The 24,148-nt window shown below is 41.4% G+C and overlaps 1 protein-coding gene across 4 annotated transcripts in view; it reads left to right on the top strand.

Moving 5' to 3' along the window:
- The window catches only part of SLC6A9 (solute carrier family 6 member 9), a 95,011-nt gene that overhangs the window by 28,652 nt on the left and 42,211 nt on the right, over positions 1 to 24,148 (top strand). For all 4 annotated transcript variants that reach the window (XM_075181591.1, XM_075181590.1, XM_075181593.1 and 1 more), the window contains one exon: positions 7,503 to 7,643. In XM_075181591.1, coding sequence (XP_075037692.1) covers positions 7,614 to 7,643 — 30 coding nt within the window. In that variant the 5' untranslated portion in view covers positions 7,503 to 7,613. The remainder of the gene's footprint in view (positions 1 to 7,502; positions 7,644 to 24,148) is intronic.

Below are 24,148 nucleotides of genomic sequence, written 5' to 3'. Positions count from 1 at the left end.
CATCACTGCCCTGTACATATCTCCCACTATGTGATATTATCTGTCCCAGCATGCATCACTGCCCTGTACATATCTCCCACTATGTGATATTATCTGTCCCAGCATGCATCACTTCCCTGTACATATCTCCCACTATGTGATATTATCTGTCCCAGCATGCATCACTTCCCTGTACATATCTCCCACTATGTGATATTATCTGTCCCAGCATGCATCACTTCCCTGTACATATCTCCCACTATGTGATATTATCTGTCCCAGCATGCATCACTGCCCTGTACATATCTCCCTATGACACCAAAATTCTTGTCATTTTTGCGGTCCATCACCTCTGCACCAGGCCTCACTTGCTATGTTTGATCCCTGTGCATTGTGTCTATAGGGGGCAGCCAGAGACTGTTGGCTCGTACAATCAGGCCTTTCAGATCGGAGTTTGAAACCTTTTACAGCTTTTTTCTCAACAAAAGATTTGGATGGTGAACCATCGGGGACTTCTGATTTCTGACAAAGCAGATACTAAGGGCCTCATTTACCATATACGAAATGCTTACTTCCTATCAGTACACGTGTACTACAGACAGTCCTGATGTCCTCTCACTCTCAGGACACGTGTGATACAGACAGTCCCGGTGTCCCCTCACTCTCAGGACACGTGTACTACAGACAGTCCCGGTGTCCCCTCACTCTCAGGACACGTGTACTACAGACAGTCCCGGTGTCCCCCTCACTCTCAGGACACGTGTACTACAGACAGTCCCGGTGTCCCCTCACTCTCAGGACACGTGTACACACCTCTGTATTTACTAATTCTGTCTATATACCAGGTATCTGATATATTGTGGGATTTCCTGGTATTAGCGCCTGTCCGTTCTCTGGTTCTGCGTCGCACACATTGTGCGGTGTCCGGCTCTGCGGAACGCTTCACAGGGATCTTGGTTCTCTCAATGAACAAATGAATTATATATTTGTGGACCCATATTTGCCCAATATATTAATACAACTTCTTGTTAGTAATTGTGAGCAGCTTGGACTTTATAACCCTGGAAAGATTAATGATCAGACTGATATATCCTCTCAGTACAATCCTATAGAGCGTAGACGATAGTTTCCACTGTCTAATTCACATTCATCTCCTAAACTTCATTCTTGTGATGCTAATATTTAATATTGTTTATGGGATGTTTCCAGTATAAGGTGAGTTCTGGACACAATTTAGCAAAATGTTCCATTGTACATTATTACACCTATGTTCTGCTATCTCTAGACAGAAGAGCTTACTATCCTAGTCTTGGACACAGACAGGGAGTTATGGAGATACCCTAACGGTTCAGGAGAGGTGCTGTGTAACACGCAACAAATTAAATGTGTGAGCTGTGAGGCTATATTGTTTATTGCTATTAATATAATTGATAATGCCAGAAAATAATATATGTGGAAAATGATGTATCTTTAAATATGCATTTTCTTTTGTGTGAACTGTTAACTCAAACTAATCTCTCTCTTGCTCTCATGAGCGAGAGAGAGAATCACAAGATGAGATTGGAATTATTTTTCAACAATCTTTATTTTATGTAATTTGCGTGTAGGCACCAATGTGTTTTGAGGGGTGTGCTGGACATACGTGTTGTGGAAGCTGCTCGGACATCATCACACATATTTTAATGTTTGCGGATGAGCCCAGGCTTTTAAATTAATAGAAAACAAGTGAGGTTCTAGTAGAAAGCTGAATTTGTCATAAGAATTTACTTATTGTGTAAAAAGAAAAATATTCACAAGTATGCAGTCAAATCCAGCACCTAAGCAGCCATCTGGAAGTGAATTATAAGCGTCGTCCAAATTCTATTTGGTTTTTGTTGAAGGACAAGAAGACGAAAATGTTAAACATGACTGCTGACCCTCTGCAAAGTATCTGGTTGAACCGTACCTGGGGTGGATACCAGCATTGCAGCATATTAAGTGATTGTTCTGTACTCTAGGAAACGTTGGACCATCCAGTAACCTCCAGCATCAATCTCTGAATATCCTGCCATTTGCTAAACTAATCCAGCGAGGAGTCGCCTTTACTTGGATCTCTGTAAATGCTCAAAATATGTTCTAGACATTCCTGAGAGTTGCTGGAATCTGTCAAAAAGGGCAGAAGTGTCAAAAATCTACATTATCACAGCATAATTAATATTGTCCGTATGAACATAGTGGTGGTGTAACTATTTCTGGTAAACAATAAAATATAATTGATCCGAGATCAGCGCATCATATACAATTGCAGCTGACAGACTCCCAAGACAACTGTACATTGGTTGACAAACAAAGAAAATCAAACAAAAATAATTGAGATACTTTCAGCACTATTGGTATCTCACTAACTGGAAAAAATACTTTATATATCGGTGGAATAAATAGCGTATGTAGCATAATTCCACTGTCAATAACGTAATAAGTTCAAATACACTTCCAACAAAGACTCATATGTTGACATTCCCACGTTGTTCACCATACTCCACTTCCACAAGGATAAAGAGAGAAAATTAAGTCTTCAAACATCCCGTTCTTACATAAGGAGATAAACTGACAATTGCAAATCTCTCAAGGTTCACGTAGCGGGTGCTTGTAAGGAAAGTTCAAACGATCTCACTTCCCATCATAAATGTGTGTCGAACAGATATATACCAGGTCGTCATAAAAAAGAAAACACATGGAAATCTAGTGCAGTGTGTACAAACATCTAATATATAATATAAAATACACACACAAATAAAAACAGAAAAAAAAGTCACTGGAAACCGGGGATGCGGTTGCCCATGCCGAAGAGCAGAAGAAATTCACATGGATAGATCGACAAACGTTTCGGAATGTAAACCAATGACGTTCCTGCAAAGAAGTAATATTTCGGACATAGGCTGCCGATTCTCCTGTCATCCAAACACTGACGCGTTTCAACTTCAGAAAAGTCTTGGTAATGGATAGATGCATACTGAGCTCCTATATATATATATATATATATATATATATATATATATATATATATATATATATATATATATACCTCTAGCAAATGTACATGTGACTTACTTAGGTTTACAATCATATATAAAACAAAGTACATAAATAAGCAAAGTATATATTTGACCAAAATCCGATAAAATTTACATATATAATAAATATATTTCTATCCAATACTAACGGAGACCAAAGTATCAGACAGGCACGCGTTCCATAAACATGGTAATGCAGCCAAACCTCATTCTCATAATCAAGAACTTTGCATGTGTGAAGACCAAAAAAGTGTCAATATAGTGAATGGGACGCAATCGCATATATCAATAAAATAGAAAAAAAATCATTCTCTTTATTAAGACTGAGCCAATCCTGAGAGCCCAACTTTTGGCTTCAGACCAATTAGGGGCTAATGTCCCGTCTTACAGATAAAAAAAAAAAAAAAGAGTGCATAGTTAGACGGTTTGGAACATCGGATAAAAATATAAGACATAAGAATGAGATAAGTACTAAAATTATAAATACAATAAAAAATAAATACATAGAATCCTCTTTTGTACTTCTACTTCTCAATTCTTCCAACAATATTTCACCCGCTTGAGTATTTACTCGATGGAATATAGAATATATTGAATATAGAAAAAAAGCAAACACAGAAAAAAGTATATAAATAAACAAAACTTTTAAAAAACATTTCAGCTCAAAGTCTTTATTAAGCCCTTCCGGTATTAAAGAGTTCAATCGAAAAATCCAAGACATTTCTCTTTTAGACAGAAAGTTGTCCAGATCTCTATTTTTTCCAATTTTTTTTTTAACATCTATGCCCAAAAAGTTTTTTATACCATTCACTGAAGAATTATGTCATGATTTAAAATGTTGGGAAACCGAATGCAGTTCGTAACCTATCTTTATGTTACGAAGATGCTCATAAAGATGTTTTTTTAGGGGACGAGAACTAGGTACCTTTTTACAGACTATGCAACAACCCCATCTGAAGAATCCTTTAGATAGGATTTTTCCTCCAGAGGTGGTGTCAACTATTGGACCTTTCACTAGTTTATCCTTCAAATTTATTGCCCGCCTATATATAAAATGTGGTTTGATGGGAAGAATACTGTGGATCTTTTTCCAGTACATACCAATATCTTCTTATTATCTTCTCTAATTGTTTAGATGATTTGGCTAATTCTTGTAATAAAGGCCAAATGGGAACAATTATCCTTTTTCTCAACCTTGATGTAATGTAACATATCTTGCCTATTCATCTTCCTGGCTCTTTTAGCTGAGTCCAAGATAGAACTTTCATATCCCATTTCTTTGAATTCATCATACATATGTATTATCTGAGTTTCAAAATTGGTATCCTCTGAGCAGTTCCTTTTTAGCCGAAAGGAACTGGCTATAAGGAATACTCTTAAACCAGTTCTTCTGGTTTTGACTACTACATAGGATATATGAATTGATATCAGTGGGTTTACGATAACATTTTGTTTGAATAGATGTATTGCTGATATAGATTTCTAAATCCAAGAAATGTACGGATGTTTCACTAATATCAATAGTATATTTTATATTCCACTGATTCACATTCAAACTTGCACAGAAAATATCCAGAGATAATTTGTCTCCTCTCCATATAAAAAAGATCATCTATATATCTTTTCCAGGACCCCAGATTCGCCCCAGTCTATCTATAATGTAATGATATTCCCAAATAAGCCATAAATAAATTGGCGTAGCTGGGAGCGAATCTGGAGCCCATCGCTGTTCCTGTTTTTTTTTATAAAAGAAATAGTTATTATGAAGTATGAATTCAATGCCCTCTTACATGATAGTTCTATCTAAAAAGAATCTGACTGCTTCTAAACCTTATTCATGTATAGTAATGGTATAAAACGGTGTTGCCAAATAAATACCCTCTTCCCATTGAAAAGTTTCAAGTAGATTAAGGATATCTTTCAGGTATGAAAACTTCTCTTTGACCAGGGGTTGAAGATGGTAATCTATAAAAGATGATAGATTTAATGAAATGCTATTAACACCCGAAATAATGAGTCTGCCAGGGGGGTCAATCAAATTCTTATGCATTTTTGGAAGTATGTAAATAAATGGAGTAGTGGGTCCAATCACCCTTAGAAAACCTACCTCATCTTTATCCAAAATATTCTTATTTTCAAAACTACTAATAAGAGTTTCAAAACATTTGATCATTAAAGTAGGGTCATTATGCATTTTACAATAAGTGTTTGGATCCATTACTTCGGGTGTTAATAGCATTTCATTAAATCTATCAGCTTTTATAGATTACCATCTTCATCCCTTAGTCAAAAATAATTTGTCATACCTAAAAGATATGGGTGATGTCCTTAATCTACTTGAAACTTTTTAATGAGAAGAGGGTATGTATTTGGTAACAGTTGATGTAACATCGTTTTATACCATTATTATACATGAATAAGGTTTAGAAGCAGTCAGATTCTTTTTGGATAGAACTATCATGGAAGTTAACTTAAAAAAAATATTGTTAGAGGGCATTGAATTCATACTTCATAATAACTATTTCTTTTATAAAGAGGATTATTATATAAAAAAAAAAAAAACAGGAACAGCGATGGGCTCCAGATTCGCTCCCAGCTACGCCAATTTATTTATGGCTTATTTGGGAATATCATTACATTATAGATAGACTGGGGCGAATCTGGTGTCCTGGAAAAGATATATAGATGATCTTTTTTATATGGAGAGGAGACAAATTCTCTCTGGATATTTTCTGTGCCAGTTTTAATGTGAATCAGTGGAATATAAAATATACTATTGATATTAGTGAAACATCCGTACATTTCTTGGATTTAGAAATCTATATCAGCAATACATCTATTCAAACGAAATGTTATCGTAAACCCACTGATATCAATTCATATATCCTATGTAGTAGTCAAAATCACGAGAACTGGCTTAAGAGTTTTCCTTTATAGCCAGTTCCTTCGGCTAAAAAGAGGATATCAATTTTGAAACTCAGATAATACATATTTATGATGAATTCAAAGAAATGGGATATGAAAGTTCTATCTTGGACTCAGCTAAAAGAGCCAGGAAGATGAATAGGCAAGATATGTTACATTACATCAAGGTTGAGAAAAAGGATAATTGTTCCTATTTGGCCTTTATTACAAGAATTAGCCAATCGGCTAAACAATTAGAGAAGATAATAAGAAGATATTGGTATGTACTGGAAAAAGATCCACAGGTGTCTAGTATTCTTCCCATCAAACCACATTTTATATATAGGCGGGCAATAAATTTGAAGGATAAACTAGTGAAAGGTCCAATAGTTGACACCACCTCTGGAGGAAATATCCTATCTAAAGGATTCTTCAGATGGGGTTGTTGCATAGTCTGTAAAAATGTACCTAGTGATGTACTTTTTGTATATGATTGTAAACCTAATTAAGTCAAGTGTACATTTGCTAGAGGTATATATAGGACCTCAGTATCCATTACCTTGAAAAAGACTTTTCTGAAGTCGAAACGCGTCAGTGATTTGAATGACAGGAGAATCGGCAGCCTATCTCCGAAATATTACTTCTTTGCAGGAACTTCATTGGTTTACGTTCCAGGAATGTTTATTGATCTATCCATGTGAATTTCTTCTGCTATTCGGTATGGGCGACCGCATCCCCTGTTTCCTGTGACTATTTTTCTGTTTTTATTTGTGTGTGTGTGTGTTTTATATTAAGTATTGGATGTTAGTACACACTGCACTAGATTTCCATGTATTTTTTCTTTCTTATGGTGACCTAGTATAAATCTGTTCAACTTACGTTTATGATGGGACGTGAGATCGTTTGAATCCTTCTTACAAGTGTCCGTTATGTGAACCTTGAGAGATTAGACTGGCAACACTGTGTTCACCTATCTGATCCACACGTGTGTTGGAGAGTGAGATCATTTGACATTTCCTTACAAGCACCCGCTACCTGAACCTTGAGAGATTTGCAATTGTCATTTTAACTCCTTATGTAAGAACGGGATGTTTGAAGACTTAATTTTCTCTCTTTATCCCTGTGGAAGTGGAGTATAGTGAACAACGTGGGAATTTCAACATATGAGTCTTTGTTGGAAGTGTATTTGAACTTATTATGTTATTGATAGTGGAATTATGCTACATACGCTATTTATTCCATCGACACAAGTATATTTTCTGGTTAGTGAGATACCAATAGTGCTGAAAGTATCTCGGTTATTTTTGTTTAACTATTTCTGGTGTTGACAGTGTAGACGCTCACCGTTACGTTACCTCTTCACCCTGAGCCCTCAGGTCATTAGTTTCTCCTACAAATGTTACTACTGGGAATCGTTATCATGTCCAGGATTGCAAAACCACTGCATCCAAACAGATAAAGGTTTATTTACATTACCGTATTGATTGGTTTTCATCGTTTCCCTCTGATACTGGGGCACAAGTTGTTCTTTCCTGTATAAAATTCTTGGTTTTTTTCTCTTTCCAGCTCAGAAAATTACGGGATTGAGCAAAAACCTGCAGCATCCTTCATAAGCTCCGTGTCAGGAAGGTGACGTGTAACCGCAAACACTCGTCCGACGTCTCCCTACCAAGGACCATGGCGGAGAAATGTGGGGACAGTATGCTGGTAAGATTCATCTTTTATTCTTCTCCCTGGTAGAATAGGGCTCTGGGTGGAATCTAACCCATGATCCCAGCCCTATGAGGCAGCAATGCTAACTGCTCTCCCATGGTTAATATATTAAAATATATACAATATATTCTCCCTCTTTTGAAGGTTACAATCACAGACCTCTAATTCTGGATGAATGGGCGAGAGGCCTGTTAGTGGCCAGGCTGACTCTGCCCATTTCAGGTCTCGCCTCTATCCCCGACCGGTGGAGGCCGAGGACCTGGTCCTCCAATCCTCAGTCCACAGTCTGGGGAGGTATCTTGGTCCACTAGTGATTTCCTGTCAGAGGGTGAATGACTATAATTAGTGTGCCAGCTACGGGCAGGATGTCTGTGCCAGTTACAGCCACCTTCTGTCGTGTCTCCTATGGCAGTTGCATGGAACCAGGAAACGGTTCTTGAACAAGTGTTTGGAGGTCCTGAGGACCTTAATGTGCCACTAAGTAGAGGACTGATTAATATTTTGAGAGTGTTGGATCCTGAAGTTGACATATGATTATAAGTATAATTACTACGCTGCAATGTAACATAGTAACATAGTTGATGAGGTTGAAAAAAGACACCAGTCCATCAAGTTCCATGTGTTGTTATAGTTCTCATTTATGTCAGTAAAATACTGATTATATTCTGATTATTCAGACCTAGTAGTTTAACATATTCACCCTTTTTGATTTTTTTAGCAAAAGTGAAAACCTTTGGTGATTTCCCTGAAGTGTTTTCTGATTGAGGGTAGTTTTTGGGTGAGGCTGTATTACTTCCCCCTTATGTTGGGTTGTTTCTCAGAACCCTGGGAGTCTAGTGTAATTCTGAGAACATTGTTCTTCCTTATAATTGTTTGTTCCTCAGATGAGGAGGAAATAGACTTGTTACATGACTCTTTACTGACACACTTGCTGACATAGACTGTAATGGGCACATTCAGCGCCCGTCCACCCCTTTCCGAAGAATAAATGAAGCGGTTGATATAATCCAGGGAGGGTCTGTGATATAATAGCTGATCTGTGTCGTCTCCTATACTGACCTGTTATACTGATTGTTGTCTCAGCAATGACTGACGTTGTGGAGCAGTGTAACCAGAGCCCTGTATCTAGCGTTAGGCACGCAGTGTACAGTGCGTGAGCTACAACCACTTGTAGAGAGTGAGAAATACATTAGAAGAGGGAATTATTTGTGTAAGATGAGTCTTAAGCTGTGTGTTTGGTACTTTATACAAAGGAATGAAGTGGGTTGGAATAAAAATAATAATAAATCGCAATTAATAATAAAAAATGTTTAAAACAGAAATGTAAACGTAAAAGGAGAGAAACCAGTCTGGGGGTCTTATGAAGGGACATTATAGTCTCATAACCCTCCCCCATCCCCTGTATTATAATATATTACAAATCATCACAGCACACAGAATAGCACACAACAGGTAATGAAAGAAATGTATATAGATGTGTTTTGCTTTTCTTGTATATTCAGAACACAATAACTAATGTTGACTACATTGATAAAAAGCCTGCGTTGGATGGGTCCCTAGGTGTCCAGCGCACATTGATTTGTCATTGCGTTACTTAATAAGCCCCCTAGACCCGATCATTCCTGCAGTTCTCCATACAGTAATATAATGTGCTCTATTACTTCTTCCTCAGCTTTATGATGCAGGGTTGGGTCAGTGCCTCAGGGAGACTTGTGTTTGTTTAATGTGACAAATGAGCAGCGCGTTGTGTCTGTGGCGCAGGTTTGTAGTGTCGCTGTAATGTGTAGTTCATGACAACGGAGGTGTGTGTGTGTGTGTGATGAGATTACTACGCTTTCTCTCGGCAGGAATTTGTACTGTCTGTACGCAGTGGGAAGGGCTCAGGGATATTGTGCTTGGTTTCCTCTGATGTAACCCCTCATTGGCAGTGTTTTGCTGAGTCTTATTGATGGTATGCCTCCGTACTGTGTGTATACTCTTATTCTAGGACATTCCAGAGTCTTATTACAGCCAATGGGTGCAAGTAAGGACGGATTTGCTTAGCGTCACACCATGTTCTGATCGCTGACCTCCTGAGGTTGTGTCGTAGACCCTCCGCACAACCCATGTTGTTTTGTTTCCTTTCACCTCACCCCCCTCTTTAAATCAACCTCTTCTTAGTACCAATGTGTAGCTGTTCGTTCAACCATTGTTTTATTTTGAAACAACTTCTAGTGAACATGTTTAATTGATGCTATGAATATTTCCATTCTGTTACTTACACAATCGTTCAGCAGGTGACGCGTCCTGTTGAAATTGCATTTTGCGTCAGTATGATTACGGTTCTGTGGCTGAATTTCCAGTTATCCTAAGATTTGCGTGACTTATAATCTAGCGCGTAGATGCGTCTGTTGCAAAGATGTGACATTCATCATTATCCACACAGAAGTTTGCACCACGCCTGTGGCGCCCACAGACATACGCCTCCTACCTTTAAAAAGATGCATCTGTAAGGGACGTGGGTGACTTGTGTCTCTGTAACCTTATTGTACAAATCTTGCACATTAACGTTCCTGACACGTCTCCCTAAGCACAGATGGCCGTAAGCCTGAGATACGCTCAGCTCTAAATACGGGCATCAGTTGTAGGCTTGTGCATTGCGGCTACATTTTTACAGGCCCAAAAATGACCTCCATCCGACTCTCAATCCGGCCCTTGGCGTTACCTGTGAACGTGTTAAATGGCCATTTTTATTCTGATTTACATGAACTGATTGGACGCTGATATGATGATATATATACCGAGAGACGAGAAGACGACAGAAACTATTTGCTCTAATAAGATGATGATAAATGATAGAGTCCCAGCATCCAATGTTAATAACTGGGTATTTAATTTATTGCTCCACATCAGTGACGAGTGATGTCAGGTGGACTTCACTGAAATGCTGAGTGTGTGTCCTGGTACCCGGACACGTTCCCTGTCTGAATAGATCCTCTACAGACACAGTGTGCTGCGGCGCTGGGAGGGAGGTGGGTGATTCTCTCCTTATCAGTCGCAGCAGATGACCCCCGTCACTGAATGAGATTACTCAGAACTTACTCCACCCAGTATTCATACACGGATCCTGCTGACACGCTACAACTTTCACTTCTAACTCCAAGTCACGGGCTTCTCTCTGAATCACGCGTGTGATGGAGGAGATTTCAAATCCACGTGGTTGTAGGAGATGAAAGATCCTGTGTCGCAGTCTGAGATGTAAATGTCCTGATACAATATTACATAGGACAATACGCAGAAATCATGCAGAAAATAATATCTGTATATTGCAGGTCCTTAATTGATATTTTACCCCTTGAGGACAATGGGCCTGAGTCATTATGGAGAGCAAAACATAAAGGAGTAACTTTGCACCTTGGCAAAACCATGTTGCATTGGAGGGGGAGGTAAATTTATATTGTGGGGACAGACTTATAGTTGGGGTAGGGCATGTGCTAGATGAAGTTTAAATTTCAGTCCACAAATAACGCTATCAAGTATTTGTGCTGCATGAAAAAGCAGCCAGTATTTCTCTTATGTGCAAAAATAATAAACTAATTTGCGCCTCCTGAATTGTAACATGGTTTGTCCCGGAGAAAACGTACTTACTCCTTTTTTTTTTTTTTTTTTAAATTTGCTCTCTTTAATGACTCTTAAAGGCCTTCTGAGAGCTGGTTCTGGAGCCCTGGTCCCCAGCACCTGCATTGAGGGTGAAGGACCTCTGGCAGATGAGCAGTTTTATGATGGGGCAGCAGACTTTGTAATCATTTTGGGTGTGGGGCACAGGCTGTATTATCATTGTTATATTTTGTACAAGCTGATGTGTAATAATGATATGGGGATCACATGTAATCATTTAGTGTGGGGGTCACTGACTGGTGTATATATATGTTTGTGGGGACTACGCTAATTATAAACTGGTTGCAGGCTGGTTATACATTGGGGGCACAGTCTGTACAATATGCTGGTCATTTGTGCTGTACGTTTATTTGCTGGTCATTGCTCGACACGATGATGATGATGATCATCATCATCATTTATTTATATAACGCCACTAATTCTGCAGCGCTGTACAGAGAACTCATTCACATCAGTGGAGCTAACAGTCTAAATTCCCTAACACACACACACACAAAGAGAGTGAGAGAGACTAGGGTCAATTTGATAGCAGCCAATTAACCTACTAGTATGTTTTTGGATTGTGGGAGGAAACCGGAGCACCCAGAGGAAACCCACGCAAACACTGGGTGAACATACAAACTCCCCATAGATAAGACCTTGGTCGGGAATTGAACTCATGACCCCAGTGCTGTGAGGTGATGATACCAGTGTGTATAGCCGGACCCCTGAATGTTAACGTTTAAGAACTACTTTGCTGGCTCTGAGCTTTGAATAACTGCTTTCATGTCTATACAGAATTCCCCTCTGTCCTGTGCTGCAGACTGTTTGGCCTCTGCCCACAGTTCCTGGTGCTGGACTGTCTCTGTCTTCTATTTCTGGAGATCTTTTTCCCTTTCCCTTTGTCAGGATAGAATCCTTCTCTTCCTATAAAACCAAACGTCTGAGTCAGATAACAGCCGGAATATAACACCCGCCACATTGTGCATTGCTCACTGCGTGTATGAATGTATTAGACGTAAATGTGTTTCAGCACATCACCCTTAATCTCAGTGATAAGATAACATGTAATCAAAGAAAGCCACCTATCTGTAATAACGTATCAGCAGCAATTTAATGTAAGATAATAAGTCTCACAAGCTATAACGAACAGATCTGAACGTAAAGCAGGAAGGAGCCTGGGGCCACAGGTGAAGGCTCGGGGGCCCCCTGCTGCCCATGACTGCGTCTGAAACAGAGAACTGTATACATAAATTGTGCAAGTACAACACTGTGTAAAGTCCATGGTGTTTGCATGCCTACGAGGGTGAGTTGTGGGGGAGCGTTGTGCAATGTTGCACCACTAACATAAGTAAATTCTTTGAAACAGGAACACACAATATACATCGACGCCGGGAACATTTGCAGCCAGAATACACTTTTTGTTTTCTTTGCAGAGTCCACATTTCATTCCAGGCCATGGATGCAGGGCTGATTATCCAGTAGGCTGATCAGGCTTCAACCTAGGGTGCAAGGCTTTTTTGGTGCAAAATTGTGACCTGGAGAGGTATAAACTGAAATTCATTGTAAAACATACGAGAATAGTTGTTCTCCAAAGTGAAAATAAAACCTGAAAGAAAAATGTAGCAAGGTTTTAATATTGTTGTATTCCCATGGTAAATGCTGAAGACAATGAGTCAACCTTGGCCAGCAATTGAGGATAGGTGAGTAGGAGAGACCAGGATGGGCGACAGGCGCAGGGGTGTCACACCCCTAGGTGAGATTTGTAGTCCCGGACATTATTACAGCAGGCGGCTACATCAACAGGGCCGTTACATCCAATATGGAGCCTGTACGTCTGAGCGGTAGTTTCTAAGATTTGTGATTCATCTCCTCACCCCCGTGTCCCTTATCACGCTGCGTCATTCTGTATAGAATGTAACAGTCTGAGGTTTATATGGTGTGAGAAGTGGGATCAGTAACTTCACATTATAGAGCTAATTTTATCTAATATTGCGAAAGAAATGACAATAACGAGGCCTAGACTTTGTAGTGTACAGTTTCACTATGACATATTTGTACTGATCCATATTGTTTTACTGACAAACTAAAGTCTGACTATTTTTCACTGGCTGCCATTTACTGACGGTTGGTAATGAGGACTGCGGTACCCTCACAGCCCCCCATAGAGGGATTTCTATACAATTTTTTTTTATCATCAATCGTTTTTATTGAATTTTTTTTTTTAAGTAAATGGGGGGTACAGAAGAAAAAAAAAAGGGGGGGGGGGAGTTCGAACACACCAATATAGCATTTGCAAATTACAGACAGTATACAATTTATAGTATTCAGTTTACTGTGGAACTTTAAACTAACTCACCAGACCTGGCCTAGGTCTTGGAAAACCCGACATAAACACTCAATCAGGGCGCAACTATTGACAAAGAACCACCAATAGCAGGGGGAGAAGAAGAAATATTTACAGGAGCCCCACCCCCGTCGGTCACGTAGACATGCCATTCAAACCATTTCATCAATGGGGAAGATGGTCTCATTGAATAAGGGACATCTAGTGTTTCCATTTCAAACGCATTCTGGACTTTGGTAATTACCTTTGACAGAGAGGGGGGGAGCGGTGCTCTCCATGCCTGGGCTATGGCGGCTCTGGCGGCAATAAGTATTATACAATTTGAGGAAGCTAAATGTGGAGACACATTAATTCCCTATTTGATAACAAAAAAAATAGAATTTGGATTGTAAGCTCCAATGGGGCAGGGACAGATGTAAGTGATTTAAGAAATAAGTCTCTGTACAGCGCTATGTAATATGGTGGCACTACATAAATAAAGTATGATGTCCTCGTGTGCGGCACGTGCCCAACACATCTCATGTCCAATCCTGACGCTTCCTCGCTTGTATTCCCCAGTTTCTCTATAACATTCACCGTTTATCTCTCCAGCACTCCAGACTCCTGGGGGGGGGGGGGGTTATTTTCATTAATTAGTCTCCATCCAGCGGGTACGTGGAATGCGTCTCTTAAGAAACCACTCCGGAGCCATCAATCTGCGAGACAAATTTTCCTGTCATTTTTCACTAAAGCTTTTTTGAGCCACAAAACAGGGGGTTGAACTTTCCCCCTAACCTCTGATACGGGTGTTTGGGGTTTGGCCCCTGCTGGTCATGACAACTCATTGGCCAGTGATGAAGCAGAGAGGCTTGTGGGTAACGGGTCAGTGAGGTGACTCTCCCATGGATAAGGTTTTATTTTTAATATTAAGTCAGATATGGGGGTTACTTTAATATATTCTGCGTTGTACTACAGAGATTCTTAGTAGATATAATCAGATATAAGATTTCTGTTCCAGAATCTGTTCTCATGCACACGTGTTACATCTCGTGGATATCCGGATATAGAGTCCTCATGGACGGAGTACGTTCAGGAGATTATACTCTGCATCCGGCTGCATGTCTGTATGTCACCCTGGTGTCTGTATGTCGCCATGCGTGTCTGTATGTCACCCTACGTGGTCGTGGCTCTGTATGTCACTCTGCGTGTCTGTATGTCACGCTGCATGTCTGTATGTCACGCTGCGTGTCTGTATGTTGCCCTGCGTGTCTGTATGTCGCCCTGCGTGTCTGTATGTCACCCTGCGTGTCTGTTTGTCGCCCTGCGTGTCTGTATGTCACCCTGCGTGTCTGTTTGTCGCCCTGCGTGTCTGTATGTCACCCTGCGTGTCTGTTTGTCGCCCTGCGTGTCTATTTATCGCCCTGCGTGTCTGTATGTCACCCTGCGTGTCTGTATGTCGCCCTGCGTGTCTGTATGTCGCCCTGCGTGTCTGTATGTCACCCTGCGTGTCTGTTTGTCGCCCTACGTGTCTGTATGTCACCCTGCGTGTCTGTATGTCACCCTGCGTGTCTGTATATCGCCCTACGTGGTCGTGGCTCTGTATGTCACTCTGCGTGTCTGTATGTCGCCCTGCGTGTCTGTATATCGCCCTGCGTGTCTGTGTGTCGCCCTGCGTGTCTGTATGTCGCCCTGCGTGTCTGTTTGTCGCCCTACGTGTCTGTATGTCACCCTGCGTGTCTGTATGTCACCCTGCGTGTCTGTATATCGCCCTACGTGGTCGTGGCTCTGTATGTCACTCTGCGTGTCTGTATGTCGCCCTGCGTGTCTGTATATCGCCCTGCGTGTCTGTATATCGCCCTGCGTGTCTGTGTGTCGCCCTGCGTGTCTGTATATCGTCCTGCGTGTCTGTGTGTCGCCCTGCGTGGTCGTGGCTTTGTGAGCACAGCAGGTAGAACGATTCCTCTTTCATCTCGGATCAGACATTCCCCCTCTGTGTTCCCAAACACAAGTTTTCTCTGTCTGCGTTCCAGCTCAGCGAGGGGGCCGCAACTCACAGCAGAATATTCCCATTTATTGCTGGTCTGTTCTGACACATATTAGTGTTGGCTGATTTTTCTCGTAACGGGTCCTTTTATTTTATTTGTCCAATACCTGGTGGTCATCCTGTTGGAGGCAAACCTTGTACCACCACAGTAATAACAGATTAAGATTTTTTGCATAAAGCATTTATTTAATGTATAAAGGTTTTTAAATATTTACATTTTGTAAAAATAAATAAATTAATAATAATATAGAAAAAATATCTATTTTTAAAGTGGAGCAGAGAGCTTACACATGCCGTTGTCTTCAATCCCTGGTCCGGCAAAGCGGCAAGTTAACCCTTACTGTTCCATGGCAGAATTGCTGGGTACGCCAATGAGCGGTGATGATTGGACTTATCGCCACACAGGGGTTATACTTGATAAATAGCCCCCTTAGTATCCATCGTTTCCACATAACAAACCTGAGACTTGTAGTTAAACGACAGCGACCTAAGATTCCGTCATCCCTGCAGACAGCTCGTCCCTCAGAGATAAACGCACAGATCATCCGGTGTTTAGATTAGAAATAAATCCAACATTGTCTACTGTAAATTAGATGAAGGTTGTTGCGTATTATAATAACCACAAACATTATAACAGCACCATGAACATTTGCTTTATTTAAACATGATGCTGTCATTAAACATTTAAAATGAATTTTGTGAATGAAAAGCTCAGGCAGGAAAGCTGCGTATGATTTACTTACCACAATCCTCCTCGAGCCGTACAGTAGATCCAGCCAGGATCTTACACCTGGACAAACTGTGTGACACTACAGGGGGTAAATGTAAAACATGTGGACAGATTCGGAATTGGACTGGGGGTCTATCTGATAACGGAGCCGCCAGTACCTGTGCGCTACTGGCAACAGCAGACAGTACTTCACTGCATGCAAAATAAAAATTGCATTTATCCCCCTGTATCGCTGCATGGGTTGTGCAGGTGCAAAGAGGCATTTTCTCCTATTAGTTCCACTATCGGGTCCCTGGAATCTGTCTGCAGCTCTGTGTTTCTGGATGCCGGGAGGAAGTTACGGGGGCTGTGTGTGGCAGATGGATGCGATATAACAACATATGGCGCGGTCAGGGTGAAGTGTAAATTGGATCAGATAAGTCTTTGAAGGTGAAATACAAAGTGATTTGTGACTGGGGGGTCAGGCTGTAAGAGGGAGCATTGAAGTTGGAATTACACAGATAGCCTTCTATTATTGGGTAAATAACGGAGACGGCAGTAATCATGGTGGGAGAGAGTGAGGACAGAGAGATACTGAGCCACGGGGAAATTATATGGAAGGACAATGATACTTGAATTATGGCCCAAATCCACCATAATCAAATCGATTTAATAAACTCTACCTTTATAGTAAGTAACATTAACTATACATATATAGTGTTCTCATCCTACCTGCACATTCCTCTACAGACACCGCACATATAGAAATGAATGTGCTGTAGTGAAGCGGTTAATTCACCAATGTGTTTCCCTGTTATGATGACAGATCAGCGCACTGCGCAGCGTTGTGAGATCCTTAGCCTAGGGTGAGGAGCAGCCACAGATGGGTACAAGTGCAGGCAATCATCCGAATATGTACAATAGGCCTATGACCTGGAAAATCTGCCCAGAGGGGGGCGCTGAAGCAGCATTCCGTGATCCGTATGTTTCGCTCTTTCCCACCACAGTGTCACCTTCCTCTGCTACTGTCAATCACGCTGTACGACGGACCCTTCTTAACCATATGGTGAGATCCCCTTACCCCTACAGAGACGTCGCAGACCCCCACCCACCACTCCAGCTAATGTTCCTCTGTGCTCTGTTTAATACTTTATTACACAGAGTGAAAGTTGTGTTGGGGCATATGGAAAACTTATTGTCTGGGAGTTACCGCTAAGAACATTGATTTGTGAGTTTTGAAAAATATAAAAACCCCTTCTGTATATGCTGACACATAGTGACTTAGATATTGTTTGTTTCACAGCGCCTGACTTTCTTTTGTTTTCACGTACACAGTGATCTTAGTTACACTGGCTGCTCTCTCTCTAATGGTTTTATCCACTTGTACACATTTCATGTCGAGAAATCATAGATTTGTTCAGCATTACCTAATTATCGGGGCTTACAGCTGTCCCCATAGACCTCTACCTCGTCTTCTCTGCGTTACTTCATCTTGGCCTAACATCATTAATATGGGCCAGATACTATGTTACTAGAATGTATCCAGCCCACATCCTACTGTCTAAACAGCTTGCCAGGACCTATTCTCAACCCATCCGTGGGGCTGTGGGGCTTCTGGGCCAATGCCAAGCAGAAAATGCCCACAATCCTTAGAGTGTAGCAGCGATATCCAGTGACAAATCCCAGACGTTCAGCTTCACATTTCCAACGCTTTCTCCTAAAAAATAATGGTTCTAGGTGCTGACTATTCGTGTCACTGCTGTAACATGAAGCGGATCTCTGCTTCATGTTACAGCAGTGACACGAATAGGAATTATATATTGTCAGTAAAGCGTTGCGTTGGACAGGCCAGATCAGCCATCTAATTACAGATATACAGGCTGCATTGTTGCGCCTACAATTAGGTCTCATGATGCTGCATATGACCACCTGCAGACATGCAGAGTTATTGCTCTTTCTTCTGCCGCACTGCTCGGGCCGAGGTAACTGAGATCATCATCATCATTTATTTATATTAGGGGTGTGCACCGGGCACTTTTAGTGTTTTGGGTTCTGATTAGCTTGAGGTTTTGGGTTCTGATTTGTTTTGCCAAAACACCTGACGAAAGGTTTTGGTTCTGATTTATTTTTAAAAAAGCATAAAAAGCGCTAAAATCCATTTTTTTGTTTTTTTTTCACTCCTACGCTATTATTAACCTCAATAACATTCAATAACAATCATTTCCACTAATTTCCAGTCTATTCTGAACACCTCACACCTCACAATATTCTTTTTAGTCCAAAACGTTGCACCGAGGTAGCTTTCTGAACTGCGTAATGGAGTGGGCCCGGTACCCAATTTGGTACCGGGGCCACAATATATCATCAAAGTGTAAGAAGGGCTTCATCCACAAGAGCTACATGCTTGGTGGAATCGCAATGGTTTACCAGCTCCTCCCTCACTTTCTCTTGTAATATAGATTGCAGCACCTATTCTCTTGCACTGCTTAAAAATTGAACGTATTAAATGTAATATAGATTGCAGTACCTATTCTCTGGAACTGCTTAAAGAATGAACGTAGTAAATGTAATATAGATTGCAGTACCTATTCTCTGGAACTGCTTAAAGAATGAACGTAGTAAATGTAATATAGATTGCAGTACCTATTCTCTGGAACTGCTTAAATATTTATTTTTTTTATTAATTTTGTATCATTTTTAAAATAAATTGTTTTTTGCAATTTTGAAGAGATTTTAATAATTATAAAAAATGTATGGACTTAGCACAACTAAGCACAGGACTAAAGCACCACTGGACTCAGCAGGACAGAGCACAGGACAAAAGCACTACTGGACTCAGCAAGGACACAGGCATAAAGCACCACTGGACTCAGCAAGGACAGAGCACTGATCAAGCAGGAGCACCACTACCCTACACACCCTCCCTCTTCCCTGATGTCAGGCGAAATGAAGATGGCGGCCGCAAGGTGAGTATTAATGACATCCGAGTCTCGCGAGATCCGACGCGAGACTTGGATGTCATAGCCTCGGTTTGGCTTCGTTTGGCGCCCGGAAGTTCCCGAACAGTGCTCGGATCCGCACTGTTCGGGTGGGCTAGGATTAGCGGAATCCGAGCCCGCTCATCCTTAATTTATATAGCGCCACTAATTCCGCAGCGCTGTACAGGAAACACACTCACATCAGTCCCTGCTCCATTGGAGATTACAGTCTAAATTCCCAAACACACACACAGGTCAATTTGATAGCAGCCAAATAACCCACCAGTATGTTTTTGGAGTGTGGGAGGAAACTGGAGCACCTGGAGGAAACCCATGCAAACACGAGGAGAACAACAAACTCCACACAGATAAGGCCATGGGTGGGAATCGAACTCATGACCCCAGTGCTGTGAGACAGAAGTGCTAACCACTGAGCCACCGTGCTGCCCCCGCAGCTGGGTCGTTCACACAGCATCCAATCAGATATTTAATTTCATTGTTTGTCTTGCACTTGATCTCGGCGCTATTTGTTGATTGATTGCTATCGGTTACTACACATTGATTGTAAATTAACCCAGTAGGATTCAAAGCTCTTAACATTGTTACAGAGGGTGAGGCAGCTGCTGACCTCTGGAATCATTTACATCCGTCCCTGCCCCATTGGAGCTTAAGGTGTAAGGATCAGACTCAGTTTGGCGCAAATTGAAGCGGTGCCTCGAAGAGTCCGCGGAGACACATCATGCTGGAGATTTCTTACCGTAATAGCTGGCAATAGGCGCATCTGAACATTGATGTTGAATATTGAATCTGCCCCTAAGAACATATAAACTGTACATAGATAGGGCCCTGGTAGGACTCAAACGTATGACCCCTGCTAACCACTGTGCCACCGTGTGTCGTATGTTCTAGACATCGGATTACAAGATTAAATGTGGTGATGATATTTCCTTCTCTGCTATACCACATATGTAATATGTATACTTTTTCCATACCCTGCATGTTATACATATCAATATAGTGTGTATTGCAAGTAGATCCTTTATATATACATGTACACACCATATATAGGATGTTTTATGGTAGGCTTACAATGTCTAATATACTTTTATTTGGCTGTTGTACTTTTATTCTAGGGAGAATATTCACAGATATCAGATTATTAAAGGGGTCTGTGGACCATAAAAGTCTAAGGACCACTGATCAGATAATTGTCCTCTATTCTGGTGCGATTTATAATTTTATTAATACACCATAACCATTGGTCCTTGTATCATATATAGTGACCTTGAGAGAAGGTACTCTCGGTTCTCCAGAACTGATTTTCACTCTCTAGAACTAGTCGGTTTAGGTTTTGAGTGTGGCACCGGTGTGGTAGACGTAGCGCAGGGCACTGAGGCCGGACATGTGGATAGCCACGTGGCCAGCTGACCTGCCTGGGTGGTTGTTGACTATCGTGTCAGGAACCCATATGTTCTCCTAGCTCACGACTCCCTCTCTCTGCGCGCTCCGGACGGCTTGTTTGTGCTCCAGTTGCCTTTTGGACGTGTTCTCCCACGAGGGCACTTTGTAGTTACGCACGTGGCAACAGCTGGGTCCCTCCAAGCCAAATCCTCCAAATGTGGAGAGATATAGAATTGGAAGGAGAGAATGAGATGGGCGTCCAGAGCTGACATGGAACAGGGGGGTGGGATGACTCAGGGGGGCTCGGTGTAGGGTCTGGGGCCGGCATGACTCATCCTCTGTGAAGGAATTAGGAGAAACCTTCTTTGGGGCAGCGACATCCTGAGCTCCGGACAGTAATGTGAACGGTGCACGGAGTCTGATAAACAAATGCTTAGATCGGCAATGACAGCAGACAGGGGCCGTTTGCTCCACGTCTGTTCGTTTTCTATATTTACCATTCATCACAGACCTTGTCTGATCTCTGGCATTTCATCTCCGAAGTTACTAAACCCATTCAGTTATTAACTCTGTGTAGTACAGAACGCAAATTCTGCACTATGGCTTCTCCTGGTGCCGTAGAAATCTAACTGCACCGGAACCTGCTCGTTACAGATGCAGATTTATCTCTTCCCTCCTCTATAATTTATATATAAAGTAACCTTCCTATCATTATCATCATCACCATATATTTATATGGCGCCACTGATTCCGCAGCGCTGTACAGAGAACTCATTCACATCAGTCCCTGCCCTATTGGAGCTTACAGTCTAAATTCCCTAATACACACACATACAGACAGAGAGAGAGAGAGACTATGGTCAATATTGATAGCAGCCAATTAACCTACCAGTATGCTTTTGGAGTGTGGGAGGAAACCGGAGCACCCGGAGGAAACCCACGCAAACACGGGGAGAACATATAAACTCCTCACAGATAAGGCCATGGTCCGGAATTGAACTCAGCACTGTGAGGCAGAAGTGCTAACCACTGAGCTACTGTGCTGCCCATTATCTTGCTCTAAAGAGCATTGGAGGGTCCTACAGACAGAACTTTCCTCCCCGCTTCTCCCATGTTTGTGAGCGACCAAACGCTTAATTCTTCCAGCAAGAATTTAGCCATACCCAAATTTACATTCGTGCCCCTCTACAGCCATATTCTGGTGCCTACCCCTGCTGTATCACATCAATAGAAGATCATTACATGGAAATGATCAGCCAGTGAGGCAATAATTTATTGTTTATAATATTTATATAAAACATCTGTCACCTGACCCAGGAATAATCAGCCTTTACCTATGTGTTCCAAACTCTTCTATCCCACTTTCTTTATATTGTAAGCTCTTTGAGCAGGTCCTCACTGTGTATTAATAAAAACATTTACAGAACATGGAGACAATGTCCTTTATATTTTTACTGCCTTCCTGTGGGAGACGTCATCGCTTCCTAAATCAATAATTATTACAAAGAATAACTAATCAGCCAGTGAAATGTGTTCAGAGCGATTTTAGTTTTTTAAATTTGCAGCTTTGCACAAAGTGAAGGAGGATTTATCATTTATATAGTGCCAATGTTTCTGTAACACTGTCTAATCACGTGTTTCATTGGAAGACAAATGCATACGGCAGAGAAGATTGTGCTCACAATCTAGAACTCCTTTTTGAAAGGTTATATTTCCTGGGAAAAAAACAAAATGTTTATGCAGAGTAAAATTGTCATTAATTTAATACGTTCAACAGGTGGAGAAGAAAGACGTCTGCTGGGGCCTGAGGTCTAGTTTCCTGGGTCACATTACATACAGTAGTATCCAGGATCTATAAATGTCTGTGAATGAATAGATCATTTTCCTCCTGCTGGACAGCGACATGACCCCCCCCCCCCCCCTCCCCCCCGACACCTCTGTGGTTCTAAGCCTGAGGACCGTAGACCAGTGGTGTGACCCTGTACTCAGCCGCTATAGAGCTGATTGATTCTTATGGTAAACGCCTCTGTCCTCCTTAGCGCAGGACGCAGTGTTAACGCAGTATGTGCTATCTGATCCGTCCTAACCATGGGATCTGTGTTCTTCTTAGTGACGTTCTAGCTGATACCCTGTGCGCAGTGAATGGCTTTAGTGAAAATAAAGTTACGTTCTTATTTGTTATAAAGTTACTTATTCTGCAAGGAAATGTTTAAAAGAATCTCTGGAGTGGCGCAGACGTACCAGCATGCTGCTTTACTCTGTCCCAAACCAAACATCTAAAATAAAGATGCTGCATAAGATGTACTCACAGGTGAAGAGTCCTCCAATATATGTACATAGTGGAATCACAGACATGATGGTGCATACCATAGGATACATAATCATTCTTACAGCATACATGTGCAGTGATTTCAGGACTTGTTAATTATAGGGCTGCCACTTGACTCCGCCCACGTCATTTCAGTAATTACTACGTGCCCACCACCTGGTTCCGCCCTTGTCCCCCACCCGTGCATTAGGCCCTGTCCGCCACCCATGCTGATCATCCTGACAGCTTATGTTGACCAATCCACCCCAGTGTCCCCCCCACACCCAATACCTTTCTGTTCATAATACCTGGGGGGGGGGGGGAATGAATCACTCAGCAGCGCTCAATATAACTGAATCCTCCCTGAAGTGACAGATGGGTAGAGCCGGATGACACCCGTGTAATTAGAAGTAGAAGGGAAGTATCCTGTTTTTTGGATTTGGGATGGGGGGGGGGGGGGTTGTAGATAATCAAATGGTTATAAAATGTATATATAATCCTGTCCAAATAAGACTGGAAACCAGCACTTCATGTGTGTGAAAAGCCTTGTTTTGTAGCATTTAAAATCCACAGTAAAACAGCTCCTGTGTGACCGACATTATTATGAGCCATGTTCTAGATGAATATATATATATTTTCTTTATTGAATATACTTATTTAATGGATAACGTTGTTGTGACATTATATAATTAGACAACGATGCACAGTAACAGTTGGATCACATCACGCTGCAGCATTTTCTATAGGGGATCACTGTTAGCGGGACGTCCACCCTGTGTGTTGCGATACAGCCATATAGTCACACCGGATACTGTTACATTCTAGCATCGCCCCCTGTGATACATGAGCTTGTTTCAGATTCCTCTTTGAAATTCCAATAGGTGCAAAACCTGCTAAACCGGAAATAATCCTGATATTAATGCAGAGCACTAATCTGGGGCATATATTTGTCGGGAACAAACAAATCACATGTTGTCCTGTAGATTAATTTTTTGCGAATTGGACAAATGGGAACAACAGTTTTGTTGGTTGTTTTAGACGTTCTTCTAATTGCTAATTAAAGAATCTAATATGAATCTATTCTGCCCTCGTTGGAG

The sequence above is a fragment of the Mixophyes fleayi genome, chromosome 8 (assembly GCF_038048845.1).
Source record: "Mixophyes fleayi isolate aMixFle1 chromosome 8, aMixFle1.hap1, whole genome shotgun sequence".
Lineage (NCBI taxonomy): Eukaryota > Metazoa > Chordata > Amphibia > Anura > Limnodynastidae > Mixophyes > Mixophyes fleayi.
Note: the sequence above shows the minus strand (reverse complement) of the source record. Positions and strands in the feature narration are given on the sequence as shown.